Here is a 22,680-nt window from a genome sequence, read left to right on the forward strand (position 1 = left end):
TAGGATATCATTGGCAGTCACAGGGAGAACACAGGGTTTTTCAACTAAATTTTGTATTTTAATTATTTGGACTACCTTCATGCCAAACTATCAGTGCAACAACAGCAAACAGACACCATTCTTTCCCAACCAAGTCCCTAAATATTAATGTACTGCAACTACAATCCTCCCCAGCATGGCTAATGGTCTGGGCCCAAGAACAGGAAAGAATTCCTCTGCCTTTGCCAACAGTTTGGTAGGTTGGTGTCAAAACAGCTGCAAAAGCTCTTTGGGTGGAGGTCTTGACAGAATGGAGAAATGTGCACATCAGGGGAAGGAAAACAAGATGGGTGAGCATCTTGGCCCCCCAAATACAGCAGCCTTCTCCAAGTAGTGGGGAGGTTGATTTTTTTTTAAGTCTAGTTGGGGAAAGTGAGTTCCTCTCTAATACCATCCCATCCTGGTTCCTGAGAAAGGAGAATTAACCACAACAGCTGATTCTGATAGGAAGGGTCCAGCTTTCAGCCTGTTTATGCACCACTGTAATGGTATGTGGGAATGACCTTGGGAGATGGGGGAAGAGCCAAAGCCAGAGGAATTGTTGGATAAGAGGCACCTTAGCCCACAGTAGGAATGTGGGCAAGGCAAACATCTCAAAAGTGACTCTCCCTAGTTTCTTGGGCTGTAAAGGTGACTGTAAAGGCAGTCTTAAACACTCTCCCCTAAGCTTCTGCAAAAGCTGTACAAGACTTGCAACCTATCAATACTATACAGCCATCTATAACAGACTTGTGGAGGCTGAACTACATTTCCCATCTTCCCTGGCAAAAAGCACAGCCAGTGCACACTATTCCACCTTCAGGGGCCAGGACTGGTCGGCAGAAACTGGAGTGGGCAGGCCACTCCAACACTGGTTCTGCTTGAAAAGCCCCCACATTAGTGGCCTTTAAACCTTCTTTGAAATGCTCAACAACGCACAAATATTTGTCTTGTTTTAAACAACTTTGGTTTGTTTTAACAGCTTTTAAAAAGAAAAAGAACAACAAGAGAAAAAGCTGTAGTAGAGGGATTAAATGCAATTCATCCCAGCTTTTGTAGAAATAGAAACCTTTTATGTTTCAGACATCCAGGACAACATAAACTGGACAAAACAGCAACATGCAGAATCTCATCAACTATTAACTGGACTCATGCTACATTCATAAGGAAGCAGGAGAAGGACAGGAGTCTTACTTGGTCTCTAGCAGCTGTGTATTCTCCATCAAGAGATTCCCCACTTCTTTGCCCATTCCTGGGGGGAGGCGGAAAAGAAAAATAATAAAAGCCACACAAATTTTGATACAGACTGGGGGGAAAAATAGAAGCTGGTGCTTTGCTAACCAATTTTTCTTTTTGAAGAGACATAACCTCATTGTTCAAGAGCTTCTAATTATGTGTTTAGCTACAAAGAACAGAAGGAATGGAATCAGAAGATGTATCCCATTCATCCCAAAACAGAGACTTCCTTCAGAAGTTAAGATGGAAGATTACTTTGGGGGCTCTAAAAGTTGGATCACAAATTTGCTGCCCATGCTCTAAATGGCTGTAATTTTTTAAAGAAAAAAGTCTAGTCAAGGACTAGTTCATACTACACGTTTGCTTTCACTCTGGATTAAGAGGATGAGCCACAGAAGAACCATGATTCTGTAAAGTCAGAATAGGGCAGAAGTCAATACACTGTAGTCAGCAACCTTAGGTTCATTTCCTTATTTAGTCCAGAAGCAAACTGATGGACTTATTCACCATCTAAATATCTAGTAGAATTGTTGCAAAAACAAAAGAGGAGAAAATGACTACACATGCTACTCTTGAAGGAACGCTGATACAAACAAGGAATAATTATAATGAATATCTCCTTTGGAGCTTAACAGCAGATGGCAGCCCCTTTGCTGTTTATAGGGTGGGAAGCCAAGCATGCTCAGCCTGGTCGTTATTTGGACAGAAAATCACTAAGGAATCAAGGGCTGTCAGCTAGGCTGGGAAGTCCAAAAAGCATGCCAGAAGAAGACAATGACAAATCACCTCCAGACTGTTGGCAAGAACACTACTGTATGTGGATGTATCCTTGAAGTCATCAAGAGCTTGAATCAAGGGAGCCTTAATTTGCCTTCTGCACAGGTAGCAGCACCTTGCCAACTGTGGCTGAATTAAAAAAAATAAATAAGTAGGACTGGACCTGGTTTGCACTTGGATGGGACATACATGGAAGGAAATTCTGGGAGACAGGTTAGACTGAGAAAACGAGAAAAGATCCCAATGGTATATCATGTCCATACTTTTCCCAAGAAAAGTACATGGACATGGACATAAAGTCCCCCAGACCTATGCTCAACTTGAAGGAGACTTCATCTTTCAACTTTAGCATGTAATTATTAAATTGATCCTCCTATTACTGGGCCTTCAGGTTCTTACAAACTATCCTCCACCTGGATCTTTTTTAACCTAAGACTTTGTTTACCCAAAGCATGCACTCAGTCAGAGGACAACTCCCCAATTTATCATGGCCATTGAAAGATCTGTATTCTCAATATACTGAATCTCTTTTTCTAGAAAGCTAGAGGCACATACAGTACTGAGAGAAGGAGTTCAACAGGTACATTCCAAGCATGGCAGTTTTTAGTTTTTGAGAATCATTGAGCGTTTTTCACAAACAGCAACCTTTCTCTTCCAAATGATTGAACGAACTCAGATGCTGCCTCTAATTTGGATGGACTCCAAACCAAGGAAGAGTCAATGTGGTGGCCCTGGAACCACCTAAGTTTTATCTAAGATAAGTTATACAAAGAACAAGCTCCTCTGGACGGCACTATACTTGCAGCCAATTAAATTGCATTGAAGTTCATTCTTTATAGGACAGATTTTGCTTCAAAGCACTGAGAATTCAATACAGAAGAAATAGAGTTTTCTTCAATCACAGAATGGAAGTGCTACTTTGAATCATGTTGTTCCATTTCCAGATATTAAAAGAAGAGGCCCTTGTGATCAATGGCTAGCAAATTTCTGCTAGCAAATCTCTGCCAGTATCCAAATTCTCTTCTACTTCACACTGTGTAGAAAAAAAAAACCTTTTTTTTTTTGTGGGGTCTGTTTAGGTTGCTTTCATGGGACAAACGCACACTCAGGACAAATGAAAAGTTAACAAGAGAATCATGGCAGCATACGTAAGAAGTGAGAACACATCACAACACACTGGGGTAGTGCACAGACCTTCTTCCCACAATTGGATGGAGATGGGTTGAAGATGGTAGAGGAATGTCCACTTCCCAGGGAGAATGGAAAAGCAGCAGCAATTGTGTTTAGAGGACATGAAGAGATTACTCCCTTTTGATGTTTCAGGCAGCATTTGATTTGCATGCCATTTCTTAGAGCACACCAAGAACTAAGTATTTTGGGACAGTCTAAAACGTAAGCCTTAGCAAAACATAACCCATATATTATGTGGTCTGCCACTGTATGAAGATCCAATCAGTGGCCTGCACCATGTAAAACAAAAGGATATTCCAGAGATATAAATTAGGTATTGCTATTCCACAAAGGGAAAAAAAATCCCAAGACTACAGGGATATACAGTATATTTAAAACAGAGGCAATAACCAGGGATGTGTGTCAATTTGATCCAGGCAGAGAATCACGAAAATCTCACTTCGTCAGAAAGCTTCTACTTTTTAAGGTGACAAAGACAGTCTTGAATATAAATGAAGAAAAATGCCAGGCTGGTGGTTCAGCTGGATTTCTAGATGTTAAAAGGAAGAACACCAAGATCATTCATAACTCTTTGGTTAATTCCAAGACTACAAGTAGTGGAATCAGCTGCCCAAAATATACTTAAATATGGCACATTTCCTTTAGTTGCTTGATCTATGCCATTTTATACATTTTCCCTTCATAAGGGATTTTGAACAACTGTGCCAGAGAATCTTTATTTCTTGGGGGCACATATATCGTGTAGAACAGTTTGGGGCAAATTTCAGACTTATGAGATCTACTTATACCAGGTCTACTGCACGGGAACCGTGGTTCAGGAGCAGAACCAACTCCCTAATACTCTCATGGAACAAATCCTGGGATGATCATTCTCCCAAAAGTGTAAATCTATATCAAAGGCTTCAATATTTATGCACACTTACCCAGGAGTAAGCCCTGCTGAATACAATGTGGTTGATTTCTGAGTAAATGTTCGTAGGATTGCACTTTCAACTGCATGGGTGCAGGATTTGGATGGCCCTTGATCAAAATGCCTACAGTGGAGTGCCTATGCTGGTCTATGATCATAATAAAGATTTGATTTGATAGTGGGGTGCCTTCTTCAAATCTTCCCTACAACCGCTCCTTGTCTTGCCTTTTCCTTCTGAGTCCAATCTGGCTAGTGGGAGAGTTCAAGAATGATGTACCTGCTCCTCACTCTTGCACTCTTTGAACACTCAGAGAGAAAAGGTGAACAATGGGGCCTCTTGCAAGAATGGGGGCCTTGGTCAATGCCAATCAATACTGACAGTTAATGCCGATCTTGAATGTAAGTTTCTCTAGATACAGCCTTCTAGCAGCCCAATTTAGAATAGAAAGAGAAGTTTTTAATTGACAGTATTGCTAAACAAATAGGAGTCTGAAATCTCAGCTGCCACACCAAGAATTATCTGGTCATCTCTCAGTAGATCCCTCAGAATTAATTGCCTTTACTTTAATATTCCATTTTTAAAAAGTCCAAAAAAAAAAAAGTGCAGTGAAGATGACCTGATGCAGTTTCAAAATGCAGGTGGCAAGAAACTATGATGGAGCATCTCCACTTACAGAAAGATAGCTATTCAGGGAGAAACCAGCTAATTTTCAAAACTAAAGTTTAGAGATTGAGTCAAGAAAAGCTGCCAAAAGCATCAGCATACACGTCAAGCTAAGTGAATCAAAAGGAAGTGGGCTGCTTAGATAAATCTTCCCGTCAAGTTGCCCCAGGGGTACAGTTTCCAAAAGAAAGAAACAGGGAAAGACACATTTCATGGCCACATCTTGGAAGCTGCTTGAAACATCAAAGCGGATAACCACCTACATCCCAAGAAAGAGGAGAGGAGAATACCTCCTAGATGATGGCAACTGAAGAAGATCTGCTTCTCAAAAAAGCAACTTCATTACCATCACAGGGATCAATACAAAAACAAATGAAGTCCCAAGGAATCCCAGAAAGAAGACAAAAAAGATGAAGAGATGCTGAGTGAAAGGAAAGGGAAAAGGGAAACACCCATATGTTTTAAAACTGGCTTTCGCCTTACCAAAGAAATCATCCCGTACTATGAAAGTCATTGCATATGAGAGAAGAGGAAGGGAAGGAGCAAAGGATCCAGCAGGGGAAGAGATACAGAAGAGAAAAAAAAGGGGAGGGGGAGGGCAGGGAGAGAGAGAAAAAGCAGCCATTAAATACAACTCAGCAAATGGTGACACCGTCTTAGCACATATGTGTATGGAAAATCATTTGCATGACAGCAGGGCAATTCCCCACCTGTCTGATCCAGCTTAGCAGGAGAAGGACCTGGTTCTTGAAAGAAGCCAATCAAGCGGCAACTCCCGAGGCTATCATTGTTCTCCCCATCTGAGCAACAACCTCCTTCCAGCTCACAGAGGTGGTAATAGAAAATACAGCACAGATAAGTTCCAGAAGAATGTAACTTCTGGAGCTAAAGCATGAAGGAGCTCCCTCCCTTCTGATTTCAAAAGAACATCTGCCTGAAAACTTTCTCCTCCTTTCGTAAATAAAGTGTTGTCTAATGAATAGTAAAGAAAGAAACACAAATCAAAATCATATATCCTAATTTTTGTGGGTTAGATCCAAATGCTCTTTCCCTTTGAGAGAGAGATGTTTTTGGAACAGCTCCTTGCATTCAAGGAACAAGGAACTTGGGGATCTGTTTCATGATACTCCTAGCCCATCTCTCAGAACTAGAATACTGCAGATGAAGAATGCTGTTAAAAAGTTGTATTGCTCTACGGGCCTGTTTTCAATGTTATATACATTGACATAACAGCAAGAATCTTTACTCCTATTTAACAAGGAGATTTCTATGCCTACCCTTAGCAAGATGCATAAATAACAAAAGGGGGCAGGGGACCCAGCACATCAAAATGTGCCTTTTCACTAGGCTGCAATCAAATTAAAGATCTTAACCATTTATCCAGTCATTCCCAAAGACAATGAAATGGGATTAAAGGACATAAAATATCCTGGATTCAGTCCTGAGGTTGCAGGCACTCTTCTGTAGTATTAAAAAACAGAACACCCAAACACTAAGGAAGCTCTGATCTTCTCTTTGATGATGATGATGATTGTGTGAGGAAAGTCCTAGCATTTTTACTCTCTTTGGAGAAGCAGAGGAATGTAGAACTGGAAGAAGCAAAGAGAGCAAACCAGGGTTGGTAAACATTTTTTCTATTAAAGGTTGCATTCTCTTGGGAATAATCTGTCAGGGACCATGTTTCCAGGAGCTAGAAGAACAGTAGGTGATGACACTGCTTCTTTCACTCTCTGCTATCCCCCTTTCTTCTTTTTCTCTCTCTACCACTTCCATCTCATCTACCCCTGTTTCTTTGAATTCACTTTCTTTTCTATCATTTCCTAATCTTCTTCTCCTTCTGTGTTTTGGCCCATGCGGACCATAGAACTGCTCTTCACTGAAGCTAAATAACCCAAGAGCTGCAGACAGTCCACCCTGACAACTACCTTCCTATTTCAGAGACCCATGAAAAACATTAAAGCCACTTGGCTTCCTCTGGGCTGTTTCCGCTGCTACCTCTAGAACAAGAAATAAATAGAACAAGAACTTGACGTCCCCACTAGATTACTCTAAAACAAGCTTCCTGCTCCCCCCAGCAGCTAAACACAGTACTTGACTTGATTTTCTTGGATTTTGTGGGCCTCTGATTCTTAAAAATCTAAAACACTGGTGTGCCAAGTCTTGTCACAAGTATCTACTGTTGCCCTTAATATGTGCTAGATAAAGATGGCTTAATCATTTAAGTAAAGTGCAGGGAATATTAATGGCATGGGGACAAGTTGGTCATCCTTAAAACAAGCTTTCCTCTTTAATACTGCAACTTTTATCAAAAGTTCCTGGAGTTAGATTGAGCAACTCCCAGATCTGTGTCCTTTTGCCATATAAGCTTAACTAGTGAGACGAAACACTAAAGTACTTACTGGCTTCCTCTGTTCCATCCATCTAGATCAGTGTTTCTCAACCTTGGCAACCTTAAGATGTGTAAACTTCAACTCTCAGAATTCTGGGAGTTGAAGTCCACACATCTTAAAGTTGTCAAGGTTGAGAAGCCCTGGCCTAAAGTCACCAGGAGTTAAACTCGACTCAAGGGAAATTTTAAGTCATACCAGATGGTACCACCTAGCTGGCCTTGGCAGATTTTCAAAAGTTAACTAAGGTTGAACCTGATTAGTGTTTAGTTGAGAGAGTACAAGGAAATCCCAGGGTTGTAGACAAGACTGGGAACTTGAAAAAATATCTGAGAAAGCAGTGACAAACCACTTCTGTACTGTTACCAACAAAACAATGCTGCATCTGTGTGGTCACCAAGAGTTAAGCTCCATTCAACGAAACTATCTTTTAAAGCCAACAGCCTCAAAATAACTGTTGCAAAGACAGGGGAAACATAATTGTTCAAGTGAATTAGTTCTTGATTATATGAGATCAAAGAAAAGCAATCCCATACATTTTCCCCTAAAAGTCCCAGGATTATTATTATGAGTTTGAAAAGGAGAATATCACAAACGAACTGTAGTCTTCAGTAGTCTTTTTTCCTTTCCATTTGTATTAGAAGTAGATCCAGATCCATCCAGTTAGCACTAATTAAGCCAGTGATTTCATTCTTGCATCCCCTAAATATTGCAGGACTATAATTCTCATTATCCTTGACCACAGGCTACCCTGGCGGGGGATGATGCAACCTATAGCCCAACTATCTCACAGGGCTACAATTTAGAAACTGGCAATTTAAGCATCATTCTCCCAAATGAGGACTTTTTAAAGTCACCTGAGGAGGTGGCCGTTGCATTTCAATCTTTGAGTCATGACATGCCTTAACTAATAAACAAAAATAAACTCTTCATCCCACAAGTTATATAACAGGATATTCCACCTCCCACCTTAAGTCCCAAAGTAGATGGGACTCCAGCAGACAGAGTGGAGGGAGGCTGCAGAAAGGAAATGTGAGCAAAAAGCAGAAAGTGATCTCTTGGGTTCAGACACGTAACTGTCCAAACCAATAAAAGGAGAGAAATGTAGAACCAAGTCAACAAAGTGAACCATGACAGGACAGCAGCAGGATATATTACATGTATATGCCCTCATCATTTGCTTTAAAATTCTAGAAAGAGGAAAAGGAGGAAATAAACCAGGAATCTAAATAGAGGAGAAATACACACCTGAAAATTCCCCTATGGGCCATGTCCAGCGAAGCACAGAGAGACAGGAGGAGGAAAAGGAAATGGGGGTAGGAATGGGGTGGGGGAGGGGAAAAAAGTCAATCAATGTTTGAAATCAACAACAACCAAAAAAAAAAAAATCCCGGATTTTTAAACAACTCCCTCCCCCTCAAAAAACCCAAGACAATGATTTTGCCATTTCCATGTCAAAAGGCATGAAATCATAAAGACAAGATCCATCATGACTGTAAACAGCATGAATTTACATGCGGGAGAGCATGAGGGGCATGAGAAAGGAAGGGTCAATGCTTCTGATGAAAATGGAGTTGAAGAGCTTACAAGCCCCTCATTTAACCTTGTTTTCTCACTGTGGCATTTGGTTTCGTGTAATGTTTTTCATTAAGCCAGAATGAGCAAGAACATTTCTTTTGCCTTCTTTGCATTTTTCTGCTTCAGCACAGCAAGGGGTAAAATAAAAACATTACCTTTGGAAACCACAATTTCACTAAAATGCCTAGGACTTTCCCATCAGCTCTGCCAAAACCTCAAGCATCTACCTTAGAAGTCTAAGAAGGAAACTGTCTTCTTGAATTGTTCATCTTCTTGAAACGTTTGGGTTCACATATCACATTGTGCTCTAATGTGTTTTGTTTCTTTCTAGCTTTGTAGGGTGTGTGGACGTGGGAAGGGGGAATGGAATAAGTCACGGTTTGTTTGAGGGCTAGCGGTTTAAAACCAGCGTTTGTTATTGGCTTACTAACTGCAACTGTGGCTTAGCATGACATGCAAATGGAGAATAAGGTTTGTTGGTGGTTTTCTGGCTTACTCCTGGTTTGCTTTTGGGCCTCAACCATACTTCTAACTATCCTATAAGATGCCAGATGAGCACAACAATAAAAGCCAGGAGGGAACCAACCAGGAATTGAGCAAACAAGCTGAGTGAGATGCCATGAAGACCTGGCTCTTCCCCCAAGCACTGGGCTAGGATGGAGGGTTGAGCTGGGAGGCTGTTTGGTCTGGTGCCTGAGAAGGGTACTTTCGTTTAAACCCTAACTGGCTGAGACTAATCCATAAAACATTGCTCACAAACCATAATGGCTGGGTACATCCAACATACTACAGCAAAACGAAACAGGCCACACTGTAGCAACATGCAAAGCTGAGAGGCCCATGAAGCTCAGAAGGCTACATACAATACTAGAAGGCCATATCTGCCTTGCAAGATTCAGCTTGAGCGGACCTACACTGACAATACGTTATTAAGCTGTGAACTGAACCTCCATGGCATTAAAACAAACAGTACATCAGCAATATCATTTGCACATCCCTCGGATTTCTTTGATACACAGACATTCCCTCTTAATTGAGAGGAAGAATGCTTTGTACTCCAAAATCAGTCAGCAACCTAGATGTAACATGAAGTTGTTCCCCCATCCCATGCGACATCTTCCCATCATCCGCGACACTTTAATAAACATATTAATCTAAGATAAAATTAAGGGCCATACACACTGATTTGCTTGAAAGTCTTTGGTTTTTACCTCATGGATTGCCTATCCTCTCTTTAGTTTACTTTATTTTATTAAATGCTTAGAGGCGTATGTCAGATAAACAAACAAAAATCTTGGTTATGAATCAGACCCTCTAGCAGCCGTAACTGGATAGGCTGCTGTTTCTCGCAAGTGGAGAATATGATTCTGATTAGAGAATTCAGCTTTTTAAGAAGATGATGTCATTTTTTGTAATTCCTATGGTTAGGAAAAATAACTGCCTGAAAGGTAAGACAATTGCACAGGCAAGATTCTTAGTAGCCTAAGAATAGGAAGGCATCATTATACCACGTAACTCCTTCCCAGTCTCTAAACCAGTGTTTCTCAACCTTAACCCTGGCTGAAACCAGGGTTTCTCAACCCTAACCCTGGCTGGGGAATTCTGGGAATTGAAGTCCACCCATCTGAAAGCTGCCAAGGTTGAGAAACACTGCTCTAGACTAACGGAATAAATTAAACAAATTAATTAGAAAATGCAGAACAAAATGTATGCATACATGTTTTAATATGCTTCATTTATACAAACTGCAGAATTCTGTAGAATCCATAAACCTGCTTAGTAAATAATTGCCTTTTTATTTTATACCTATATGTTAGATAAGTCCTAGAATCATAACTTGGATTCAAATACCACTGATTGGTTTTACCTCTTCCTTTTCTCTAGAGATTTCAGTTATCCAGTTAAATATCTACTGACTCTTTCAAAGTTGTGACATCTAAGTTTCAAAGGATTGTTATGAGGATAAACAAGGTAAGAATTTTAAAAGTGATGCCTTTGAAATCATCTTTACCTAGTAGATCTGCTCCTTCATCCACGTCTCCAATGGCCTCTGAGCCCACTTCAGTAAGTTCAGTATACAGTGAATCAGTATTGATGCCAAAGGCTTTATTCACTATCCCTTGTGTTGGGCTATTGTGTAAGGAAAAAAATTAGAAATACATTGTGGCAAGCAATATTTTCATTTGCCTCGATTAGTCATGGAAGGCACCTTTCCACCCAAAATATTATTTTTTTCACCCCAACAAAAACAGCAAAAGCAGTGCACTACACATTGAGGAGACCAGAAATTTGTGACCCACTGTTTAGCAGGACAACTATTCTACAAGTAGTTCATTTAAATTACAATTAGTGGAAATAGTCCAGCTTCATAAACTATGGTGTCCATTTTAATGATCCACCACCATTTGAACCCTTTAAATGGTTAAGTCTGCCCCCAAAGCATTCCAACCTGTTTCCTGTGCGTTCCAGTCTAGGATCCTGGCACATGTCCAACTCTGGAGTAGAGTCAATATCTTGAAAATCCGACCCCTCGTCACTGCTTCCCATTCCTGTAACAAAGGCATCAGGAACCATATGTGCTCTGGAGCCAACAAAGCTTTTGGACTAAACATGTGCCATTGCTCTTCTGCTTCTCTTGAAAAACACTGAGTAACACAATCTGTGTTTCACAGCATCAGAAATATCACAGAGCAGCCATCCAGAAGGCACGCTGTCTTGTTTTCTCTCTCACATGTAAAGTACACTTTACTAACCTTCTCTTTTGGCACATTAAGAGACCATCAGACAGAGGTCATAGGCACTACACAAATTCCATCCTTGTGCAGAATCAGCAAAAGAGCCAGTGCAGAATAACTTACCTATTGCCTGTTATACCATACAACATATTACACTGAAACATCTGCGATAAAACAACCTTCAAAGGGGGTCCAGAAAACACCAATATAAACAAGGGCTATGAATGGTGGGAGGTGGAAGGAGAAAAATAGTACTCTCTTGCAGTCTCAAATGCCAAAATTACTAAAAATATTTTTGGCAAGTCTCTAAATAATTCTTAAGTTAGCAGTTTTATATCCTAAAACAGGGTTCCTCAACCTTGGCAGCTTTCAGATAGGTGGACTTCAACTCTCAGAATCCTTGCTGGCTGGGCAATTCTGGGAGTTGAAGTCCACCTATCTGAAAGCTACTAAGGTTGAGAAACACTTTTCTAAAATATACTAGAAATATAATTCTTTGGCTTCTTCCTGGTTGCCACCTAATGAAAATCCATAGAATGTGACCCAACCAGGAAGGACTCAAGAGATCATTAGCCTATTGGCTGAACTACACTGAAGAAACCATTCTCTCAAGTATTTTGGTCCCAAGCTGTTGAGGGTCCTCCAGATTAATCCCAGGATCACAAAACTAGCCAGGTAGATGATTAGAACCTAACAATTTCAGAAAACAAGTTAAGCAGGCATCTTGATAAACCAACTATACCTATGCTCACGTTCCTTGTCTCCTGGACCACCTGTACTTCCATATTTCGGCTATTCCGTTTCTCCCGCGCCCGTTTGTTGTTTTTTGTAGTAACGTAGTCATTCATTGTCTGCAGGCTCTCATTCAGGGGGGTCACAGCAGCAGAAGGCACCGATGAGGTGGGGGTGTTAGATTTCGTTCCTGTGGTGCTCGGAGTAGCAGCTGCAGAGGACTGTCCAGATTCAGACATTTCATCAGGTGGGCACTGGCGTGCAATGTTGTTTGGAGAGAGGGGAGAGAAAAAAAGGGAAAAAAGGAAAGGCATCCACGGTGATCAAATTTTTCCCTGGCTCTATTGCTGCCTTCGGAGCATTACAAAGTATGAGCATAGCACGCCAAGCAGCAGTAATGGCAACCACAAAATGAACAACAGGGGCCAGTATGGTACAATGCTTCATGGCTGAGGAACATTTTTGCTGTCAAGACTGTAATGCCTTGCAATGAATCTGTTGGGGCCTGCATGTAGGCATTGCCAAAGCCAGCAGTGGAGTGCCCAAAATGTGCTCTTTCTTTCTGCAAATTCCCTTGTGCCAGATTACGCTGGCTACAACTCTACTCACTTGCAATGGGCTTCCAAAATTAAGTCAGTGACCACATGCAGCACCCAGAAGTGGCTGCAATTTAACCTCCTTACAACTTCTTGTGAGAATTAAATTAAATTAAATTAAATTAAATTAAATTAAATTAGACCTCTAAATATGCTATAAAATCCCATACCCTATCCCATACATGTTACAGTGCATAATTAATTACGGTCTCTTTTTAGTCAACTCCAAAAGGAGTGCAATACATTAAATCAGAGATAAACAACTCAGTGTCCTTCACTTATTCTGATCAATTCCCACTAACCCTTGCCATTAGCTATAGTGGCTAGATTAGAAGTTCAAAAAATCTGGTGGGCAGCAGGTTGCCTACCTTTTGACTACACTCCATAATAGCATTAAAGAACTCTAGCATTTCAGCAGCTGAGGCAGATATGAATTTTGAGTCCAACAATATCACCAAGGCAATGGACTCCCCACCACTGCTCTAAAGCAATCTTACAAATACAAGGCCTAGGGTGATATCCAGCCTACTTAAGAAAAAGATTTATCTCCACCATCACCACTTCCAGTCCGAATCTGAGAAAAAGAATAATTGCTGTGGAGAGCAGTACAACCTGTTAGTAGCTGATCCACTGCCATTTGTTCTCAGAGAGCTGTTCTGTTAAAACCAGCTATTAACTAGCTATTTTTCCTTTATTTAAATTGTCAACTTACCTATTTGTCTGATTTTTAATGAAAGTGCCTAGCAAGATAAATCAAAAGAACCAAATAGGTTTAGGTCTTTGAAGGGACATAAAACAAGACCATAGCATGGGGACTTTAGCCGTAATAGATTCAACAGACTGTTACTGTATATCCATTGCTGGAAACAAATTTCTTCCTGGAGGTCCTCTTGAAAAGACCAGCAAAGGACAGCTGTCCTAATTACCCACCAGAGTTGCCCTCCAGGACTATGAAAGGATCACTGAATTGTAAGGCTAAAGTCAACTAAATTTCACACATGCTGCACCAACAGCACCCAATCAACTGTGCACCCATCCTTAGGACTCCAGAAAATGGGATGACACCTTTGGAAAACTTGTGGGCCAATCTAGGCAGGAATTGACAGTTGATATGACTGCCTGGAGCAGAGAGTTTAAGGCTAACTTGGTCCTTTCCCTGTTGAGTACAAGCAAATGGAGAAGCCACCACTACCTTTGTTCCAATATGACAATGAAAAGAGACTGTAAAAACAGAGCTCCTTTCTTCATACCCTGTATAAAATTTTGGAGAAAAGAAGACAGCAAAACTGATTCTTCTCCCCTCACGTTCAAGCATTTCCAATTTAGTGTTGTTCCAGCAGCATCCAATTCATAGGAAAGATGCCTGGCTGAGGGAAGATGTCTAAGGGAAGCAAAATAGCCTGAGCTAAATATTTTGCTAATTTTATAGGGTCACATTCATATCAATTATGCATTAGATACACACAACCTCATGGTTATCTCATAGTTCTTTTCAGGAAGTGAAATGAGGTTTCCAACTTAGCCTCCCACTATAGTACTAATATTGAAGACACTTGAACTAGGATGGCCATTCTTCAACTGTCTGTCTCTGATGGAAACGAGGGTGGGACAATTGAGGCTGGCCTTCTAATACAGTCTTCTCCAACCTACCCTCCAAACATGACAGCCAGTGTGGTATAGTAGTGAGGTATTGGACTAGGAATGGGGAGACCCAGGTCCAAGTTCACCATCCACCATGAAAACTCAATGGATTATTTTGAGCCAGTCACACTCTCTCTCAGCCCAATCTATTTCCAAGAATTATTATAGGGATAAAACATAAGCTGCCTTGAGTTCTTGGAAGAAAGGTGAGCAAATAAATAGATCTGGGATTGCCAGGTGTATGAGGGTGGCAAAGAAAGCCCTGCTGGCTAAGAATTCTTGAAAGTGCAATCTTAAAACATCTGATAGATGCCAGGTTAGATTATGTTGCTTGGCACTGAGGATGAAGCTATCTCTGGTGGACACCTTATTTTGTTGCGCCATATTTGACATCAATATCAAGCCCCAGGAGATCTTAGTTGTTGTCCAATCAATTAAAAAGAACAATTACTCCCTTGAAAGCAGCAATAGCCTTACTAACCTTTCCCAACCATCCTGGCTCTAACATAAAAGGGCAAAGTAGAATGACAATGAAGACCATGAAAAGATGACTGCTTAACCCTTTGCAGCCATTTACTTCTTTCAGGCAGGTAGGCCCTGCTTTGAAGTCACCTACATGCTATGTTGGTGAGATTCAAAACAGTCCATTTGTGACTAAACATCACAGGGTAATTTAACTTAACAATAGTGCTTTTCCTGTGCAGAAAGTATTAACTTTCATCAGTGTTCTAGGCTCACTTTGGTGACTGGTTATTGGCATAAAGGTTTGCTTGACTATCAGCATATGATGAAGAAATAAATTTTGATTGTAGTCTGTTGGTGAGAAAGGGACAAAGCCATACAGTATTAACAAGCATTCTGTCCTATGCTGTTTCCAGGACCAAGGCTAACATACTGAATTCTTATTAAAAAGGAAGAAGAAGAGTAATATGGATAGTTTAAATTATAAAAATCTCATCCTTGAAATATCTGAAGTGTGGCCCATGGATGATGAGGCACAATCATTGTGGGTTCCAGAAGGGCATCATCAGGCTGAAGCCACAAGAAAGGGGAATCTGATTCAACAGTAGATAGACTGTCCCTGAAGGGAGGGTTCCTTTCTTTCATTAGAATTTCTACATCATCGTGTTGCTGCACTAGATTTGTTAGAGTTTGAATTTGGTCCTTGGGGCCATTCCAACTTCCAACTTGGGGCCATTCCAATATCCATTTTGGCCCCATCTTTGTCATCAGCCCTCAGTGAGCTCTGCCCTTACCTCTGAGCATGTTCCAAAATATTAAGGATAGCAAATGGACATGAAAAGACTGGCTGCATCTGGTCATAAAATATTCTTAGCACAAAGGTAAGTCTGTGGTCCTTCTAAAATTGCCAAAAGTGAGGAATGCTGGGAGGTATGGAAGGGCCATAAGTTGCCTGTCCCTGAAAAGGTAGAAGAAGTTAAGCAAGCAAAAGGGCAGTGAGGAAAAATGGTTTAGGCTGCAAAGGGTTACAGACACAAAGGGTCCTTCTCCCCTGATGAAAACATAATTTGACGAGTAGGCAGGGAAGCTCTCATTTCCATGATAGTTATAAAAAAACCTTGTAGACGGAGTTGGACTGCAGCTGACTGAGGTCACTCAGGTGCCAGTGGTCCACTGCAGGGGCAATCTTGGCCCCCACCTGCCCACGTACCATATCATCTGTGAGGGGGATGTTCAGAGAATTAGGACGCCTCTTCATGCTAGAATGAGAGAGCAAGAGAAAAGAAAGGGGAAAGAGTCAGTGAACCATGGCAGTCTTGAATGTGTGAAAAGCAACAAAACAAACAGCTGCCACAGTAAATAGCATTCAAGTGTTTAGGGGCAATTGTATATAAACCTGCTCCTTATGTGAATTTGGGGCTGAAATGAATAATCTGTGTTATTCAAGCTGCGTAACCACAAGGGCTCTAAGAAGTTGGCACATCAAAGAACCTTCCATAAGCCTGTGTTGTTATGATACAATTCCTTAGAGGCATCAGTCAAATTATTAAACTGTCTCAAAATGGCAGCCATTTTCCATTTAAAGAACAACATCCAAGTTAGTTGGGGAAGTTATGCAGGGGCTGAAATATCTGAAGCCAGCGCTTGGGGAATAAATACGCTTCATGATGATCTTCCCCATCCCCATCCGCATCCTTTGCCACTAAGGTAAGAATGTTCCTTATTCCAGGTTGGTCTACTAGTTCTTCTTAGCCAACTAAAGTCAAGTTTCCAAACTGAGTGCAATTTCTGGTGACGTAATGGATGTGGCCATGCAGTTTTTTGGCAACAGCACACAAGTGGTTGGCCACTGTATTTTTCCATGGACTTTTTTTTTTTATCTCCAATCTAGTCAACAGCCCCAAAATTCTCATGTGGTCTCCTATCCAAATACTAACCAGGCCCAATCCTGTTTAGCTTTTCTTGATCAGCCAGGTTTGGCTAAGCATTTTAATCTGCTGTTAGAAATCAAATAAAGGTAGTCCCCAATAAATGAACAAGTTCCGTTCCCAAGGTCTGTCCTTAAGTTGAACTTGTATGTAAGCCAGAACAGTATTATTGTATAATACTGCATAAGTAGTATTGTGTAATAAACTCAAACCATTGTGTATTTAACTCAAATTTTGCTACAATAGGCTCTGTTCTTTACTATGGATCATCTGTAACCTAGGCATACTTAACTTGGGGACTCCCTGTAATTCTGATTTCTACCACATTCTAATAGACAAAAAAAACCTAGTAAAGTAGACGTAGTAAAGTTTACAGCACTAGAATTCCATTACAGTCTCTCATCAAAGTACTAACCAAGCTCAATCCTGTTTAGCTTCCAAACACAAGGTCCTCCATGTGTGTTGAGGGCTGCCTTCCATTAAGGCCTGTATGATGGACAAAACTAAAGCAAACCGTGGGTGGAATCTGAACCAAAACTGGGTGAGAATATCTTTACTCCGTCAACCATTTTTTCTCTAACACTTTCTTCTCAGCAGGAAGCTGCAAGAAGGGGGACAGACTGACCTTACCAGTGATTGGTCTCTTGCAAAATGGGCTTCAAAGCTTGCACATGACCTTAATACCAAAAGTTGCTTTTTTTGCTCTAAATGGCATAGTGGTTTTGCCAGCATTTTAAACAAGAGCCTTTTCCAGTTTGTCTTGGAAATGCCAGGAACTAAAATGAGTACTGCTGCCTATAAAGTACATTCTCTGCCACTGAATCATAGATCTTGTCTAGTAAAATCAAAAGAATTTATGAAAAATAGCCCAAAACTGTATTAATCAAATCATGAAAAGAAGCACAGAAGATTATATTCTTTCTCACAGTATTTGTTCAACCTCAAGTACAGGTTGGCTGTAGCACTGTGGCTAAAAGCATTGGATAACAATTTGAGAAGCTATCAAGAGTCCAGAGCCCTGCTTAGCCTTGAAATGATCTTGGGTTCAATTACTCAGATAATACCCTATCTAACCTAGTTGAGTTGCTCTGAAAATAAAAAGGAGAAAATAATGCACATGACTCAGGCTCCTTGAAAAAGAAATAAGATAAAAACACAAGGAAAAGAACAAGGAAATGCTCTAAGACACCTAATGTGTAGCTTGACCCATCTGTTAGGACAAACTGACATATGGGAATGAAAGCCAGATAGCACAAATCTATTCCAGTGTTACTGTCCTCTTTTTTCCCTGTTTCTCCCAATGTGGATGTGTTTCATCTTCCAGTTGCCATCATTTCCAAGGTTAAGAGGAGGAGGGTAAAAATATAAACTCTCCCCCAGTTCCTGGCTTAGCAAAATACAATTGCTGTGTTCAGATAACATGTAATTCCACAATAAATCATATTATGACTCAATATGATAATGTGGTTCATACAACATACCTAGATTTCCCAAACTATGCTGAATCACAAAATACGAAACATCATTTTAGTCTAATCTCTTCTGCTAACCAAGCCAAAAAAATTGGGAGAAGGTTTCTCCTAAGGTTCCCCCCCACCAAGGAGCTGTAATGAAGGAACATTTTCCAAATATGCTCCTTTCCAGCCCTATCCCATCAGTGTTTTTAGTTTTCTGAGGGAGGAAGAGATTTGGATATGATAAGGAACTTGTTTCACCCAGGTTTTTATAAACATCTTCCCCTCTTATCCTAAAGATAAGATTGGAGATTGTTCAAATAAGAGTCAAATCTCTTCTTATGTGACTCAGCTCCATTTGATTGATTCCAAATGGGGACTGAACCCAGCTGAGAGGCAACTCAGAACTTCAAGAATAAAACTGAAGCTTCTGGGAAAGGCAGTGAGGTCAAGGCTGATGAGACTCACTCAAATTCCTCTGCGGGTAAGAAGTCAGATTAAGGGGATCAAAAGGAACAAATGTAATCTCCTCATGGGTGGTTAACAAAATCTCTAAACTGCTATCTTTTCCAACATTTTCATCACTCAAGAACAGGGACTTCCACCCTAACAGGAGGCTAAGAGGACCCCTTGCAACTATCTTAAAAAAAAACAGATTAGCTTTCCCCTATCTTTTATGGTAGCCCCAGTCAAGCTTTAAGTCTCTGGGCATCAAAACAACAGAACCCCATCCCACCCCAAATAATTTTGAAAAACTGAAAAAAAAAAACCCTGTAAATATTGTAAGATCACCAAATACTGCAAGAGTTCAGTGCTTTTGCATGAGATCTTGCCAATCTAAACAGGAACCATTTTAAATGCTGCCTATTGCTACTACTTCAAACATTGGGGTCTGGATGATGGAGGTTAGAGGAAGGGAAGTCCAGAGCAGACACTGGGGCAAGTGGGCCTCCCAACATTCTAAACACAATGTATGGAGGTGATAGGTGTGGCTACCAGGCCTGATTCACATTCTGGACTTGTGTTCAATATGACCCAGGAATGTTTTTCTCCAATCTTTAAAAAACAGACGGTCCCACCTCCATTTAGCAGCAGCACGGAACAGCAAAATATGATTGGTCATCAAAAGTTCCATGATGATTATGATGATGATAACAAGAGAACTCAACCCCTTCCCCAGCTTAGATAGATGCCCCCAAATTACCTTTTTCTCCATGATGGGTGGTGACTGAAGTGACAAACAGAACAGCCAACACAAGAGAGGTAATAGCACAAGAAGCAAGACAAGAGAATAACCATTAGAGTGCAAAAGTCATGCAAGCACACATTGACATGCTCAGACAACATGCTCATTTGAACAGAGATTAAAACACTGTCCCACAGCCTTGCAAGCACGCAGTGAAGCAAGGATGATACAATAGTATATACAGTTACACTGAGTTGCTGGTCTCCTGTCTCAAGAAAGATGATGTTTATTTATTGTACATTGGCATAAAACATTTTACCAAGATTGGAAATAGTTGTTTAAACATGGATTCCACTGATTCCACAGTTTTATCATTCAAACAATGGTCTCTCCATAAGTGGCAGAAGATGGCAACTGTATAACATTTGCAAAATACAGTACAATAAGCCATAATGTTGTAGAATTTTTGTTTGTCATGAATGAATCAACATGCAAATGAAGTAATATGTGCTGCATATTGGACAATCGCTCCCACTTGGATCCTCCCAGAAGCTTCTACCAAGGTTTACTACATGTGAAATGGGATCCCTGACTTGTTTCTCTGATATGAACCAGGGATCAGAAACCAAGAACACACCGTAGCTTTCAACTCTAGCTTCTTCTTAGGAGTGGGACAAATAAGGAATTTTTCTGGGCTTGTTAACACTGACACAGATGATATGTTACATATGGAAGACCTATGGCCAGATCTCATAATATATTTATTTTACATAAAGGACAGAAAGAGAGAAGACTTGAATAGAAGACTCACAATGGACCAAGGAATGCTTAACTCTTTCCATAATCTCAACCACATCCCTGCAGATTCTGTTTGCCCAGCGTCAGGGAAATATAAAAATGAAGAGGGGATATATAGATATGTATTTCTCTCTGTCTGATTCCTTTTTCTTTTCTTAACCCAATAGAGCTAAAAGTCTTGGATCTGGAAATCACAGAGAGAAAGGATTAAACAATCCTGTTCAAATCCAAATCAGGTACTTTTATGTGAAAATAAATACTACTGAAGTTCTAATCATGGGTTTCCAATGTAATATCTCATCTGGCTTACTGACAATTTTCTCTATGCCTCCTAAAACTGCACCAGGAAACACATGGATGGATGCATATGCCAATAAGAACTGCAGCTTTCCATCTGATGGTGACAACTGAGAAAAAAGAGCAGCAGGTAAGTTCATAGGTTGGCTTTTGATTGCCTTCGTCTAAAACTTGAGAAATTATTTATTTATTTGGGAGGGAGGGTATACATTCCTTCAGTGAATTCCCAAGACAGGTTACAAATTATCAAAATTTCAGAGAAAAACTCAAAAATTTAAAAATAACAGGATTCAAAAGAACAGCAGAAAATAGGGGTGGATGACTTTCTCAAGTGTCATTTCATACTATTTCACGTTTTAGTGATCAACATTTCTATGTATATTTGTCCCTGTGGTAACTATCGACATCTTCTTGGAGTTAGGGTAGGTTTCTCCTAAACCAGTCATACCACCAACTCAGTGCTTGGGTCACTCCTTGTCTCTATCTAACACATCCTATACTTAGCTTCTCCCATACACAATAAAATAAACAGTTTCGAAATCTCAAAAGTTGCGTCCCTCTCATCCACAAGATCTCTGGATGAATTCAAATACCCAATTTCTGGTCAGACGACAAAAATATATGTTCTTACCTCTCACCATACCCCAATAATATTTTCATAAGGGATCATCAAGACCTGTGCTCACCCAGCAGAGAATCTGACTGTCTGAATCAGTTGTTGCCATATCTTTTTTGACCTATCTGATCTAGTACAAAAACCAGGGCAAGTTCCATGAATTCACAGAAATAAACTTCAATGGAAGAAAGTCACAATAAATGCATATCTGCGCACTCTCATTATCACAAGGAAAACATAACACCATCAATAATCTCAGGAGTTACAAAACATGTTCTGTGCTCATACACACACTCATGTTCTAAAGGGCACAATATGTCTCCACTTTACTAAAACCCTGAGCTCAAACAGCGCAAACCACATGCAGAGGAGAGATAAGCAACGGGCACTGTGCAATAAAGTTGTAATGTCTGAGCCAAATACAAAGGAACATGCATTGACTGGGATGAAGGAAAAAGACTCCTGACATTGGTTGGTGGGTCACAGGAGATTTACACAGGACACTGATTCCCACACCAAATTAGGATTTAATTAAACAACGTTCTTTTCTCTTCCCTGGAAGCAAATCATCTACTTTCCCTTTCTAAAGATAGACAACTTGTCCAACACAGAAGAAGAAATGAGTACTGCTGTTGTCTCCATGATCTCAATCTGTGTTCTATTCCCACTTCTGTAACGTATAACCTCATTGCATGGTGGGCCTGTCCTTGCCTAAGGCATAAGAGCATTTTCACCTGAAAGCAAGAGACTGCCCATAATAAACCTTACTGTGCTCCATTCCCCACCACAGCCTGTAACATGTATTCATTAGGGCTGAAGCAGAAAAGCTTCAGACCTCACACAGGCATATCACCTTTCTGTTGCTCAGCAAAGCAGCCTAGGCCTTTCTAAATTTCCCTGCAAACCTAAAACAGCTGCTTTAAGAGTTGCCTTAACTTCAAGGGAGTTATTTAATCCACTCGCGCTCACCAAGCACTTCTTCCAAATTATTTTCAAAGTGTACATAGCTTAAGTATATAGCTCTTAAGTTAGAATAGGAAGACACAGATATAATTTCCAGCATTTTGGCCTTTGGACTCTCACTTTAAAATTTCTGCTTCTAATCCCAGAGAAGCCAGACTTCTTAAGAAGGAAATAGGAAAAAAAAAAAAGTTAAAGGAAGTTGCGTTCAAACTTTTCAAATCATTTTTAACTTTGCTGTGATATGAGACTCATTCTTGTAGACTATCTGGGTTTTTCTTGAGCTCCTGATAATGTTTTTCTCTCCCACCCTTTCTCCTAAGTTATCTTCTCTTCCCTTCCCCACATTTTATTACTCATTTTCTCTTCTGTAAAGAACAAAACAAAACCAGATTACTGGTGGAACTGTTTGTGTCACCAGCTTTTAGTTGGGGGCAACCCAATTTTAGATCCCAACCCCATCCATTGAAGACCACCCTTCTAAGAAAACAGTCATCATGTAGATTGGCAGGTG

The 22,680-nt window shown here is 40.4% G+C and overlaps 1 protein-coding gene across 1 annotated transcript in view; it reads right to left on the bottom strand.

The window, feature by feature from the left end:
* The window catches only part of MAPK8IP3 (mitogen-activated protein kinase 8 interacting protein 3), a 58,077-nt gene that overhangs the window by 24,244 nt on the left and 11,153 nt on the right, over positions 1 to 22,680 (bottom strand). The window contains exons 5-10 of the mRNA XM_088148147.1: positions 16,045 to 16,186; positions 12,239 to 12,482; positions 11,211 to 11,310; positions 10,773 to 10,891; positions 8,432 to 8,443; positions 1,213 to 1,270 (exon numbers count right to left, since the gene is read on the bottom strand). Of these exons, the coding sequence (XP_088004273.1) occupies positions 1,213 to 1,270; positions 8,432 to 8,443; positions 10,773 to 10,891; positions 11,211 to 11,310; positions 12,239 to 12,482; positions 16,045 to 16,186 (675 nt within the window). The remainder of the gene's footprint in view (positions 1 to 1,212; positions 1,271 to 8,431; positions 8,444 to 10,772; positions 10,892 to 11,210; positions 11,311 to 12,238; positions 12,483 to 16,044; positions 16,187 to 22,680) is intronic.

This window comes from Python bivittatus, unplaced genomic scaffold (assembly GCF_059951505.1).
Source record: "Python bivittatus isolate LINGU-HERP-01145 unplaced genomic scaffold, Pbiv_v1 ctg000560_np1212, whole genome shotgun sequence".
Taxonomy (NCBI): domain Eukaryota; kingdom Metazoa; phylum Chordata; class Lepidosauria; order Squamata; family Pythonidae; genus Python; species Python bivittatus.